This window comes from Mytilus californianus, unplaced genomic scaffold (genome assembly GCF_021869535.1).
Source record: "Mytilus californianus isolate M0D057914Y unplaced genomic scaffold, xbMytCali1.0.p SCAF_8, whole genome shotgun sequence".
In the NCBI taxonomy this organism is placed as follows: Eukaryota; Metazoa; Mollusca; class Bivalvia; order Mytilida; family Mytilidae; genus Mytilus; species Mytilus californianus.
The window spans coordinates 11,609,407-11,624,162 of record NW_026262734.1 but is presented as its reverse complement, the minus strand read 5'-3'; the positions used below and the strand labels follow the sequence as shown (position 1 = coordinate 11,624,162).

The window sequence follows — 14,756 nt, the reverse complement described above, 5'->3', positions numbered from 1 at the left end:
TATGTCTTAGATCTAAATTAAAGTTCTTGAGAAGTAGGTTCTTACTGTTGTCTATCAATATACCAGCTACAAAGAAGATTATTGATGGGAATGACAGTATGTCTTAGATTTAAATTAAAGTTCTTGAGAAGTAGGTTCTTACTGTTGTCTATCAATATACCAGCTACAAAGAAGATTATTGATGGGAATGACAGGTATGTCTTAGATCTAAATTAAAGTTCTGGAGAAGTAGGTTCTTACTGTTACCTATACTATCAATATACCAGCTACAAAGAAGATTATAGATGGAAATGACAGGTGTGTCCTATATCTAAATGTTTTATTTTAAGCTTGGGTATGTATTTATAATTAAGGTTAATGTAAGAAAGGTGGCATTAAGTTGTGCTTAATAAACTTTTTACTAGCTGTCAGTATTTGTAAATGCAGTGTTGCATTTGTGAAAGTTTTTTGCTTGACTTAATTGACTTTCAAACTTTCACCACTTAAGTTTGTATATGGGAAAGTATTGATGCAAAGCACCAATGTATTTAGCTGTTTGAATTACTAGTAAAATAAACAAAACAAAAATAAGGAACATGATAACATAGAAATACTCAGACTGGAGGGATGAAAATGAGATAAGAGAAATAAAGTAAACCCATACTCTAAAATATGTTGATATACTGCAGGTGTGATATCTACCAAGAAATATCTGATACAGATACAGAGAACTTTGTGCACGGATTCATAAGATATCTGGAAACTCTGAACAAACTGAAGAGGACTTCACAGGAAAGAAGGTTAAAGGTAATTTGCATCTTTAGTTTTATATCTACAAGTATGTCTCTAATGTATTCCATTCTTTTGTTGTGTGCCACTATTGACAATGTCATGAATGTATGAAAATTCCTTTTAACATGAATTCATGGAACAGTTCATTTTTGAGCATATTTCAGGAAAAGAAACAAACATGACTTCTTGAGAATAAGTTTTTAAAAGGTTTATTTACAACTCAACTCTCTTTTCCACAATTACTGGCCATCACAGACTTTCCCCTAAAATATAGATGTCATTAGAGAAATGCAGAAGTGAATGTTGTATGACTTCATCAGTTCAAAGTATGGCAGATTCTGAATTATAGAGATATCAGTTTAAGAAACTTGTGTGGCAATGATCTTCCATGCTAGACTTGTATCTAAACGTATAATTCAGTTGAATTAAAATTTATTTATTACTGAAAATTCAGAAATTATTGCGATTTTTCAAGAATGGACAAAAATGCGAGTTAAATTATTGCGATTTCGAAAAAATATGTATACAGGTCTATGTTTCAGTTATCAGAATGCGACTTCTTATTATTGCGATACTCACCAAGTCGCATTATTCGCATAATAAAAACCTCGCAATTATTTCTGAATTTACAGTTGGTTTACTTGTCTTTATCTTGGAATTTTCCTTTTTTTGTGTTCAAAAGCAGAAAAAAATTAAAGGTTCAAATCAACAAAAAAGTTCTAAAATTATTTAGATGAAACTAAGGATGTTAGTCACATACAAAACAAGAGATTTTAAATAAATAAGAAGTTGATGATAAATGTTGTAGCATGCTGGTAGTATTGTAAGTAGTGTTGAAGTTTTTGTCAAATCTTATGTTGCTTGTTTTTCTTTAATTTCAGTTCTATTTTTGGAATAAACTATATACCTGCCAACTTTGAGATTTATTAGAACTACTCAATTTTTAGGAATATTTGATGGCATGTCTTGTGCAATAGATGCTTAACCATTGGCATAATGATTTTTAACTTTGTGCTTCTTTTTTTTTCTTTAAAATTCTTTAAAAGTAAAAGCTGTGCATCTGAATTATATTTCCAATTAAATCTTAAAGAGTGGTATCAAGTTATCTAAACTATTTTGATCAAAGGAAAGTTGTAATTTGGCAGATATATATAGTTTGACCAAGCTTAATTTTGTTTCTACCAAAGATAATGATAAACTGTAGGGTACAAAAATTTAACTCTTACCTAATATATATATATACATATATATATAGCTAAGCAGTTTTAATATGCTAAAAACTTGTAAAAGTACTTACATATAATGTCTTGCTATAGTTATACATGTACTACAATTATGCCTTAATACTTATACATTTGTATACTTGTTAAAAAATATGGATTTCAATGTTTAACTATATGGGGATCATTGAAGCTTTATCTTCCTCAAAGAAACTTTTGTTCATAACTAACAAATATTTGATGAATAATCCATTTTGTATGTTTTGATATATTGACACTATCTTTTTTAAAAATAACAGAAATAATAAAACAACAGGAAAAGCAAGTTCTTGTTCAGAGTAGGTAATGCTCATGATTCCAACATAAAGGTCCATGATATCAAAAGTCAAACAGATGCTGCTTCATAGCTTCAAATTTACAGATTTTAATTGGAGAAAAAACTGACTTGTGTCCAGACACATAAATTTTATTCATCTGTATCCATAGCCTGTTCTCTTCAATGCCTGTTTCACTGAGTCTGAACCAAACTTGCCATACATGAAATGAATCAGCTAGTCTAATCATAATGGCACCACCTAAATGAAAATAGCTGATAATATTTTATGTACATGTACCAGTATATATACACAATAAAATAAACAAATTTTTTCTTTGTTTCCTTGTCAGAATTCTGGTGATCAAGTACAGAGTCCAGCACCGCCACAAGGGGAGACAACTAAACAATCTGATACTCAGCAAACCAGGTTTGTTATATTTGAAATTAAAGTTGAAAGTAAGGCATAGAACAAGTGCAACTGTAAATCAGCATCCTGTACTGTCCTATGAACAAAATACTTTTTTCTGTATTGGCCAATCGGCTAAAAAGGTGTATTGATATCAGAATGCACATGCAGATTTATCCGTATTTATTGGACAGATTTTATTTGGTCATTTAATGAAATATTAAAGGATATCATTAGATTTTGAAAAGTAAGGGTCTTTTTAGGGCAATTCAATTAATTTTCTTCATAAACAAAGCTGCAGCTTATTATATAATAGTCTCACAAGATTCTGTTGGTAAGATACTATTTTTAAAGGAAAATGAAACTGATCTCGTCATTGTTCTGAATTGAAATTTATTATAAAAAAAAAATACCATTGTAGAAGCAAATTAATTGTGAAAAAGCAAGTATTTTATGTAAAATACAAATTAAAAGAGTTGAGTGGAAAATGTCAACTAGACAGCCACTCCTTCTATAAATTACTTAAATAAAGTATCAGGATATGATAGCAAAAAAGAATAGAAAAGCACTATAGTCTGATTGTAATTTAAAAGTTATTTCATTATATATTTGTACTTTGTAGACAAAAAGAAACAATAACAGCCAGCACTCCATCAACAAAAATTGCAGAAATAATGGTTGATAATCAGTAAGTTATCAAAGTGAAGTGAACGAAGGAAGTACTGTTGATTCATTATTGTTCTTGGGATACCAATTTTTGAGGATTTTGTGGGTACAGGTGAACCACATATTTTTAAAAATATTCAAAGAATTACAAATTTTCTATAGTCTTGTATGCAGACTTTTGTATAACCTTGAAATCAAAAATAACCTTGAGATCAAATAACCAGGAAAATACAATTTTTCCTTAATCCACAAAAATTGGTGCCCATGAAAATGTATGAATCCACAGTACTTTACAGCAAGTTCTCTTGAGTAGTTTAGATTTTTTTAGGACCAAAGATTGATTCTGTAGGTCTGTTTCAATTTGTAAGTTTGATGATTTACTTTTGTAACTTTTGCATGTCAAAAAGTAATGTGATTACATTGGCATATTATCAAATAAAAAAAAATATCGTCCCCCGTCAATTGTTAATTGGAATGAGTGTCGTAATATCATCCACGACTCACTCCATACTTACTGTTTGAAATGGATAAAACGGGAAAAAGCTGACAAAAAATCTTTGGACTCTTTTTTTAATTCAGTAATGAACATAGTTGATATACGTATTCAACATTTTAAAGAACATTTTACTCTTAACAATAACCACAATAAACCTATTTCTCGTATCAAACATAAACTAAAAGAACTAGCCAAGGAATTTGTTTATGTCCCAGCCGATAAAGCTGCTAATAATATTATTATTGTTTGACGTAAATTTTACATTGAGGTTCTGAAAAAAAAATAACCAATTCACCAACATTCCAACTGACTCCATTTTCAGAAAACGACATCTGTAACAAACATAAACTTTTTAGCTACCGCTTTACAAGAAGAACCAAATACAATGAAAGTCCCAACTATGTATTGGCTTCCGAAGCTACACAAAACACCTTACAAATATAGATTCATTTCGTCTTCAAGCCATTATTCCACTACTAAATTGTCTATTCTTCTTACCAGTACACTTGGTACAATCAAAAACCTGATAATAAATTGTTCAAATAAGGCCTTCGAAAATAGTGGAATTAATTACTTTTGGAGTGTCAAGAACTCGTTGGAAGTACTTGATAAATTACATGCATATATTGGTGATTTTGAATCTGTTCAAAGTTTTGATTTTTCAACCCTATATACCACATTGCCTCACATTCTCATTAAGAAAAAATTCACACACCTAATTAAATGGGCATTTAAAAAGTCAGAATGTGAATATATATGTTCAAACTCTTTTAGGTCATTTTTTAGTAGCAATAAACAAAAAAACTATGTCAATTGGACATGCTTTGATACTATATATGCCCTTGAATTTTTACTAGATAACATTTTTGTTCGCTTTGGAGATTCCATATATCGTCAGGTTATCGGAATTCCAATGGGGACTAACTGTGCACCACTTATTGCGGACCTTTTATTGTATTGCTATGAGTTACAATTTATGACAAAAATCAGCAAAGACCCATCGAAACAACATCTGATACACAAATTTAATAATACTTTTAGATATTTGGATGATATTTTGGCTCTCAATAATGACGACTTCAGTATGTATACTAAAGAAATTTATCCTGTTGAACTTACTTTAAATAAAGCTAATACTAACAATGACCACTGCCCTTTCCTCGATCTTGATATCTATATCATTAATGGAAAACTTAATACTAAAATATATGATAAAAGAGATGATTTTTCATTTCCTATCGTTAATTATCCATTTTTAGATGGTGACGTTCCCTTGTCACCATCTTACGGTGTTTATATATCTCAACTTGTACGATTCGCTCGTGTATGTAACAATGTTTTAGATTTTAACGACAGAAATTTATGTATTACTGAAAAATTATAACACCAGGGTTTTCGATATCACAAACTAGTCAAAACATTTACTAAATTCTATCATCGGTATAAGGACATCATTCGTAAATATAGCTCAACATGCAGACTTCTTATACGTTCAGGTATTTCACATCCAATTTTTTATGGAAATATTCTTTATAAAGCACAAAAATGTCAGTATTCACCTCTGAAGCTAACAAAACCTTTAAATAGACTTATTAAGAAGGGATATAGTTACGATACTGTTGTCAGGTCATTAAAGATTGCATATTTTGGCGTTAATATTGATTCACTTATAGGGTCTTTGCATCGGCACTAAACACATTTATTTAAAAACCAGTTGTTGGCATGACACGGGTTATGTTCTTCTCATATATGTTATGATGGTATGATACTAAACCCCTAACGGGAAGGATTGTGCCTGATATTCATATGATGAAGACATAATCTTTCAATCAGTTTAATTGAAGTCTGGAGCTGGCATGTCAGTTAACTGCTAGTAGTCTGTTGTTATTTATGTATTATTGTCATTTTGTTTATTTTCTTTGGTTACATCTTCTGACATCAGACTCAGACTTCTCTTGAACTGAATTTTAATGTGCGTATTGTTATGCGTTTACTTTTCTACATTGGCTAGAGGTATAGGGGGAGGGTTGAGATCTCATAAACATGTTTAACCCCGCCGCATTTTTGCGCCTGTCCCAAGTCAGGAGCCTCTAGCCTTTGTTAGTCTTGTATTATTTTTAATTTTAGTTTCTTGTGTACAATTTGGAGTTTAGTATGGCGTTCATTATCACTGAACTAGTATATATATTTGTTTAGGGGCCAGCTGAAGGACGCCTCCGGGTGCGGGAATTTCTCGCTGCATTTAAGACCTGTTGGTGACCTTCTGCTGTTGTCTGTTCTATGGTCGGGTTGTTGTCTCTTTGACACATTCCCCATTTCCATTCTCAATTTTATTTTATGGTGTACGTCTGTCTTTCTGTAAGACGTTTCTGTTGTATTTATCTTAGCAACTTCAAGCCAAAGTTTCTTGATATATGAAACCAAGCTTCATTTAGTTATGAAATCCATATGACTTGTTTTTAATTCCTTAAATGACAGCTTGCAAATAAGTTGTGACAATTGTGCACTACATTTTGTTAACCTATGAAAGTTTCCAAAAGTCCTTGAATGCTATCATAAAAAATGACTGGACCCTTGGGTAAACATAGAGCTTGGTTATACAGGGCTTGCTGGATTGGTTTGTCTCAATACAAGAATCTCAAAGAATTTAGTTAGTGTAGGTTCCTAGGTAGATATAAAAAATCATGCAATCTTTTCTGTTTAATTTTTCCTGTGTTGCAGATTTGGTTTACCATTGCTGTCTAAACAACCAGGATTACCACATAACTGTTTTATAGCTGAGGAAGCTGTTAATTGGTGTGTACAGGAAGTAGATGGAATTAAAACTATCACAGCAGCCATATTGCTAATGCAGGTTTGTAGAGAACAGATTCACAATAAGCTTTTTCACCAATTAATGTAGACATGGTAAAAAAATTAGCATGTAAAACAAATATTCATACTAGGTTTTTCAGTAAAAAGTAATATTTAAGGAATTACATTAGAATTTAAAGACTCTTTGACTGATTGGTGAATGCTTAGTTTATATGTACTATAGATACATAAAACAAATGTTCCTTTCCATGAACACTTTTAACACGGTGAATACTGTGCAAGTGGATATAACTCACATTCTTGTTTACAAATCTGTACAAGCACTTGGTATAAACATCCTAATTATTCATGTTTTCTGTTTCAGAGATTAATTGATGATCAGGTGATTGTACATGCATCAGGAAATCCTAAACATAAATTTATCTATGGCTTCTACCTATACTGTGTAATTCCTAACAAAGAAAAAGGTGGGTTTACATTAACATTGTAAAGGCTAATATCAACATTCATATGCTACCCAGAATAGGCACTTTCAAAACAGTATTTACACATTCACTCTAAAATGTAGTTCTAGACACCTCACAAGTTTGTTGATTAACAGTCGAAACCTGGGTATTATGTATGCTTAGTAAACAGCCATGTAATGCAATAATTTATTGTTGACAGCGGTCATAGTTGTCAAGTATGCATCCTGTTTGAATCATTTCAGACCAGAGCAACAATAGGGGTTTGAAAATTACTCCAATGTTTCACGTAAAGGGCAATCAGTAAGTGATAGAATGTCATTATTTACCAAATGGTTACAGTGCACTCTAGCAGTTCATTTACCTACAGCAATAAAACTTACATTAATGTTATTATATGGAAAAAAACTTTTCAGATACCCAGCTTTTATTTTAGAACAACAGAAGTGTGAAAAAATGTATAGAACATGAACTTGATGTGCTGTTACACCACTTGCCTGTCCCAAGTCAGGAGCCATAAGTTCTTTTCTTAATTGCAAATTGTTTGTACTCTAGGTTGAATTAAACTTGCCAATTTTTGTTTATCAAGCTCCAGAATTCCTGGTTTATAACAGTACTTTTGAGAATGAGTGGTGTGAAGTGGTGGTATCAGTGGCTAACAGGAAGGAACCAAAGGATAAGTTTCACCTTGGTGATGACGGACCTTCAAGACCATATGATAATATAATAGACCCTGAAAATGATGATTGGAGAACACAAACTGGACTATCTTTTAGGAGTCAAGGCTGGGGTCAACAATCAGGTAAAACTTACACTTACAACTTTAGTCAAAAATAATTATGGTTAGGTTTATCAGGTTAGGGTTAGGATATATATAATGTATATGATTATAGTGAGGGGTTACGGTTAGTGTACGATTTAATATCTAGAGAGGTAACGCCATAACAAATTTTAGGTAAAAAGAGACTAAATAAATGTATAGGTTTCAGTATGTTTAAATATTTTTTTTCTTCATATTCTGTTATTGCACTAAAACTAATCTTTAGGAAAAGTTTACCTTTAACCTAAGCTGTTCTGTTTAGGTCCTTTTGATTTTTGTGCTCTCAAACTTTATGTTTTCCAACTGTTTGGTCAGAGTATTCTTGATGAATATTTTTTCAAGTAACTATTACTAATGAATAACTTTCATTATTTAATATGTAGGAAAATCTTTCTGTAATGAATAAAACAAACAGATAGATAGAAATTTATGAATTAATTGGTGAAATTATTTAACCAAATACTTTTAGGAAAAGAAAGGAAAATAGGAAAACCAATTCTTGTTTTTAATGTTCCCCATATTGGCCTTAAAGCTGGTTGATTTACAATGAAATGCAACTTGACTATCCCCTTTTGAATTTGACATTTTTGCACTTTTTGTCTCCAATGGCATATCATAAATTCTTTTAGTTTTTGATAAGTTCATAATTCTTGTCTATTTACAAAATCAATCTGAAAATAAAATGAGATGTGTAAAGAAATTATTATTCTTAGAAAATTGTATTTAAATTCTCAGTTTTGTCTTTGTACTATTAAAATGAAATATGTGATGAAATGTAGACTAATAGAATAAGTAAAAACTCTGGTGCTGTTATCGTAGATGCTCAATTTTTATAAAAGTCAGTATACCATAAACCAAGGTGACATACTTTTTAAGAATTGAACTGATAAATTCATGAAAAAATATTATTCAGAGAAAAAAACCCATCAAACTACACAATATCTTTCTTTTTTGTATGTTAAGGATTGTTTGTCTATGTCAGAGTTTCTTTCAGATACGATACTAAATATAATCCATAATGGTGAGTGTAATCTCACAATGCTTTGCTGATGCTGTAGATTATAGTACTACATCTTTTTATATATGATTTTATTCAGTTTGTCATACAATATCAAGTCTATGGTATTTAATGTTGGTGATTGATACTTTTAAAGTATTTTAAAACAGAATATTTTGCTAAACTTCATTTTCATTGCAGTTCAATGTTAGCTTTTGCCTTCACTTTCTACTTGTCTCTTGTTTCTAAGATTTGAAATCATTATATTACAAATCAGTCTTGTAGAACAACATATTTCCAGTTGTAATATTTTTTTCTTCTTTATTTTTTATAACAATACATTAATTACATTGTTTGCAATATCTTGATTTGCATGTAAAAAAAAAATAATACTTTACATCTGAAATAAATCGTGAGTTTTCACTCTTCTGTCTTCATATAACTATATTGTTGTCAAAAGGTTATCAAGTTGCATCAAAACAAAAGTTAGGATGCATAGAAAAGGATATATATTTCCTTGCTTTTTCTACATACATTTGTAGTTTAGATTAAAGTCTGTCAATGTTATAAAAAGAATAACTAATCTAAAATTTGATTATGAATAAAATGTCTATGGAAAGCCTTTTATGAGATGGGAAGACAATATTTTTGGGTGAACATTTTTAAAAATTGTTAAGTTGAGAAGATAACCAACTTGTATTTAACTTTATAAAAAAATAAGGAGATTTTGGTATGATTGCCATTTAGACAACTATCCACCATTACCAAAGGATGAGGATACAATCAACCACAGGTCAATGCATGGCCCTCAAAAATGAGAATGCTTTTGAAAGAAAAATAGTGTTAGGAAAAAATTAAAGATTTGATTCGAATTTAATTTTAAGTGTGTTTTGTCAGTAAATACAAGAAAATCCCTATTTTAATAGCTGTAGAATTAGCAGAAAATGGTAAACTTTTCTTATGTTGTTCATGATAACCTCATCTTCACTCAATAATAAACCTTAACATTCCTCTCTACTACATGTATTTCTTTGTTTACACAAAATCATTTGTTCTTTTAATTCTATGTTTTTTATGTGTAATATTTTGTCTTGCTTGTTTGTGTGTATCTATCATATTCCTCTGTTCCTAATTGTTTTACCAAAAAATGTTTTTAAATTGTATGTGGTCAATTTGAAAAAATGGACAAGTCAATGAGACAACAAACAAATATGTTTAGAATAGTATATATAACCAAAAAAGAGGCAAAAGATACTAAGGGGACATTCAAAACTCATAAGTCGAATAAAAACTGACAACGACACGGCAAAATATATAAACAACAGAAACAAACATGTCCACAAACACTACATAAAACACTAAAGACTGAGCAACACTAACCCCACCAAAAAGGGGGTGATCTCAGGTGCTCTGGAAGGGCAACATGCGGCACTGGTGATATTGCTGATAGTAAGTACAAATTAATAAGTAAGTTAACTCATAAAATATATGGTCAAGTGAGAATATCATACATTGGTCAATATTTTGGTTTACTTCAAAGATATATATGGAAAGAGTTCAAAGAAGGAGGTCATTTCTAAATGATCCTTAAAACTACTAAATTGTTTGATACATGTATACTAAGTTAGGCAGACATGGGGCCTCGGTGGCCACTTGGTCCAAGAAGTTCATCTACAATTTCACTAGCCTGTTAACACTAAAGTTGTTAGTTGAACCCCTCAAGTTGCAGTTGCTTTCAACTTCAAATTTAACTGCCAGACTAGAATAGCCAGTTTTCCTGCCAAGGTCATGATTCTCTCAAGGCCCTCCAGCTTCCTTTAACAATAAAAACTGGCAGCCACAATAAAGCCAATAGTGCTGACAATGTGTTAAACACCAACAACCAACTGAAAATAAATTACATTTATCAAAAGGTTCAGTATTAGGATATCTTTAACTAAAGTGAAAATTCTCCATTGTTTTCCTTTTCTCAATTGGAGTCCACTTAAAAAAAACGAACAGATGAAGAATCAAATCCCATTAATAAACAGATCCTATGTCCATGCTTCTATGCAGTTTTGCTCATTGTTGAAGGCAATACAGTGACCTATAATTAAATTCTACGTCATTTGGTCTTTGGAGGAGAGTTGTCTCATTGGCAATAATACCACATCCTCTCTTATTTCTATATTCGCTTACAAAGATCTGACAATGCAATGTTGTGAAGAGCTTTCAGGATACCTGGATACACTCTTTCAAAAATTTGAAGGCTGAAATTTCATTGGTTGATGTAATAATTACCAGAACAGACAGTAGATCAGAGCATTGTCAGATCCTTGTCACAAAATCTGTATTTGAACCAGAACAAATAACAAATAACAAATTTGAATTAACAGTATGATATAGTTGGGTTTCTGTCTCATTTACATTTACCCAACATCTTCATTAATATACACATTTTTCTAATGCTAAGGGTGATCAGGTTATATAGTAAGATTTATTGTATATGTCAATAAATCTAATCAGCTGATTATTCCCTGGGTAGTCAGTGGAGTGTAACAGGGTATGTCAAGAGAAGCTTGGAATCTTGATGGTTTTTGTAATAAGAAATATTTGATGAATAAAGATATAATGTTGTAAAAACAAAAACAAAATTCTCTGAAAATAAAATATTTGCATTCATATAGTGTTTAAGAGCAGGTATTCTTTTTCTGTAATAAACCTAATTTCTTGTGTGATGGAAAAAACGTGGTCACATGGATGAATATATATAACTTTTGTATAGAATTGAGTTTTTTTTTTCATACACTCTGATATTATAAAGAATTAAGCAATTATTGCTGTTGGAAATTCATAAATTGGTACGAATGATGAGCTTGGTTGCTTGTAGCTGAGGGACAGGAATGTGGTTTACAGTATATCTGTGGGATGAGCAGTTTCCTTTTTTATATTAAAACAAGACTTTACTAACCTTTCTTGCACTTTAACATGTAGTTTATAGCTGTATGTATATGTCCTACTATAATAGTGATGGGGCATTAAGTTTTACAGTCTGTCGATCTGTCAGTTCCCATGTCAGATTACAGATTTGTGTTTATGGCAGGAAAGTTTTGGATTAAGGGGTAATCTATGCCCTCCTTGATAGTTCATTTATTCATTTGAAATATATGCAGACACTTCTTTTGAAAAAAAATGCAGCTCAATGCATTTATATAATATTTGATAAAGTGTGCATCTACAGTGAGTAAGCAAATATTTTATGTCAGTTTTCAATCTCTGTTGTGTGTTAACTGTTTCGGGCAATTTGTACACATTTACATGTTGTTGAATATTACATGGTTTATGAATAATTTCATGTCATAGGGTACGGTGAAAAAGTGTCCCCTATGGTATGCAGAATACTGGATTTCTTCTCAAGTTTGTGTTAATCTGTAGACCTAAAAACAATGTCTTGAGGAACATCCATCATCAGACCTGTTAGTTTAAAAGTTAACTTTTAGTAAATTGCATAATAAGTTGGCAGAGTTTGAATGTAGATTGGCCATAGGTGAAAATGAATGGTTTATGCAGCAAATATTGGCGTCCCACTCTGCAGAATTTATGTTTTTGACCAAGATTTTGCAGTTAATTGAACATAGACACATGATAATATGAATGTTGTTGGCCTAAAAAAATAAAATCCCTACCTACCTGCCCAACCCTATAAGGCATGGGTTATCAAACAAAGAATGTGTTAAGGGTGGCCTAGTTATAAATATAAAAAAGAAGATGTGGTATGATTGTCAATGAGACAACTCTCCACAAGAGACCAAATGACACAGAAATTAACAACTATAGGTCACCGTACGGCCTTCAACAATGAGCAAAGCCCATACCACACAGTCAGCTATAAAAGGCCCCAAAGTTAACATGTAAAACAATTCAAACGAGGCTGTTTTATATTAACCTTTAGCACAAGATATATTGGCTAATTTTAAGTCCAAACAACACTTACATAAAATATGCTAATTATGTTTCAAATTTCAGTATTCACCACTAATAACTGTTAATCATTAGAAACTTTGAACATGAATGCACACCTTTTTTCTGGTTTTTAGCACCACTGTTTGATAATTTAAAAGTTTTTGCACCTTTTAATATTTTTTTATGCACTAAATTGAAGGTAGATACATATGAATACATAATGGTGAACAATGCTTTACAGGATTTTACTTTATAGGTTTAATTTGTATGATAAGTATATTTCTGTTGATACTTCAAATACATGTACAACATTTTCTTAATTTTACACTTTGTAAAAAGATACCCTTAAAAGTTTACTAGCTAGTAAACAAATAACACAATTTATAGATTGTACTCTTGATGATTTATGAAATAAATAGATATGTTTCTATTACTTTAATGGGCTTTATTTATATAATTTCCATTACAAGAAAAAACTATTGCTGATTGTTATGTCATAAATATGTTTTATGTAACAGCACTAACTGTACCCCTGCATCCTTCAACTGACAAGGACATTCAGCTTTCTTGAAATAGTGCACTTATTATAGAAATAAGGAGATGTGGTATGATTGCCAATGAGACAACTAGCCACCAAAGTTCAAATGAAGTTGATGTAAGCAATTATAGGTTGCAATTCTGTAAATATAGACAATGCAATTTCCCATAGGAACTCCCTTTGCGGCTAAAACTGTGACACTTTTACTATGAAGTTTCGTGAAAAATAATATCCTAGAACGGAAAGTTTATATGCACTACTATTTTATTCAAAGGTCAAAATATAGGGCTGTGCGGCATATTTTCAACATTTATATGCCCTGAACATTAAAGAGTTTAAACTTATACTAAAATTCTATACTACCCTAACCTCCATTTTTGGACCTCCTAAGAATTAAAATTTAGGCACTACCATGTTTTTCTATACTGGTTACATTCCCAAGTGATGTCTCTACGATATGAAACACAGAGATCATAAATGGGAACCAGTACGTTAACAAATTAACATATCTATGAATATTATATATCTCCCCAAAAGAGGCATGGTTTGAGAAACAGCTGTATTTACAAAGTGCAACCTATACAAACATTTATTCAAATAGAAAACTCTCTAAAAACACTTTTTCTCACAACAATACTTATTTATCAGAATTATAGCCTTAAAGAAATCACTGCATATACTCTAAGTTTCCTTTTACAGTACATTTTATACCCCTACCCCTGTTTCAATTTTTAAAGATTTTGAAAACAAGACTTTAATTATTGCCAGCTTACCCTATGTGCATGTTTTCTGACATGAACTGTCTAAAACCTGTTTGAAACTATTCTGATAACAAATTGAAAGCATTTTAAAATACTATAAATGTAATGTTTAGTAGTTAATCATTCCAACATTCAAGATTATACAAAGTATCCAATCCTGCCTGTGTCTCCAGTCCACATCTTACTTTATGCCTATTTGTCAATTAAAGTTCACAATTTCTGCCTCAAATGGTCAGTTTAGAATTCATGTTACAACAGTATCATCCCTAACCATATATCTAACATAAGTTAGTTAATATATGAACTAGAAGTGTTTAAGCAAAGCCATATTTGCAAAAGTTGTATTTATAAAGATATCAGTCTGGTGCATAAATTCACTAAAAGTTTGATAGAAATGACTGCTTACATCTGATTTTTGCATAACTTCCTAGCACAGTTATTGTTTTCTTTACAAAAGACCTTTGAAATAATAAAATCATAGCATTTAGAAGTTAAATTATCTGTTTTATTACACAGGGGGAGGCATTTTTCTCTGTTTTTTTGCC

The 14,756-nt window shown here is 31.0% G+C and overlaps 1 protein-coding gene across 4 annotated transcripts in view; it reads left to right on the top strand.

Moving 5' to 3' along the window:
- LOC127712073 (GATOR complex protein Iml1-like) overlaps positions 1-14,756 on the top strand; it is a 111,549-nt gene that overhangs the window by 85,885 nt on the left and 10,908 nt on the right. For 2 of the 4 annotated variants that reach the window (XM_052218270.1, XM_052218266.1), the window contains 8 exons: positions 669-786; positions 1,580-1,594; positions 2,658-2,734; positions 3,336-3,401; positions 6,597-6,729; positions 7,054-7,156; positions 7,743-7,955; positions 8,968-8,994. In XM_052218270.1, coding sequence (XP_052074230.1) covers positions 669-786; positions 1,580-1,594; positions 2,658-2,734; positions 3,336-3,401; positions 6,597-6,729; positions 7,054-7,156; positions 7,743-7,955; positions 8,968-8,994 — 752 coding nt within the window. The remainder of the gene's footprint in view (positions 1-668; positions 787-1,579; positions 1,595-2,657; positions 2,735-3,335; positions 3,402-6,596; positions 6,730-7,053; positions 7,157-7,742; positions 7,956-8,967; positions 8,995-14,756) is intronic. The other 2 variants (XM_052218267.1, XM_052218268.1) reach the window with 2 other exon arrangements.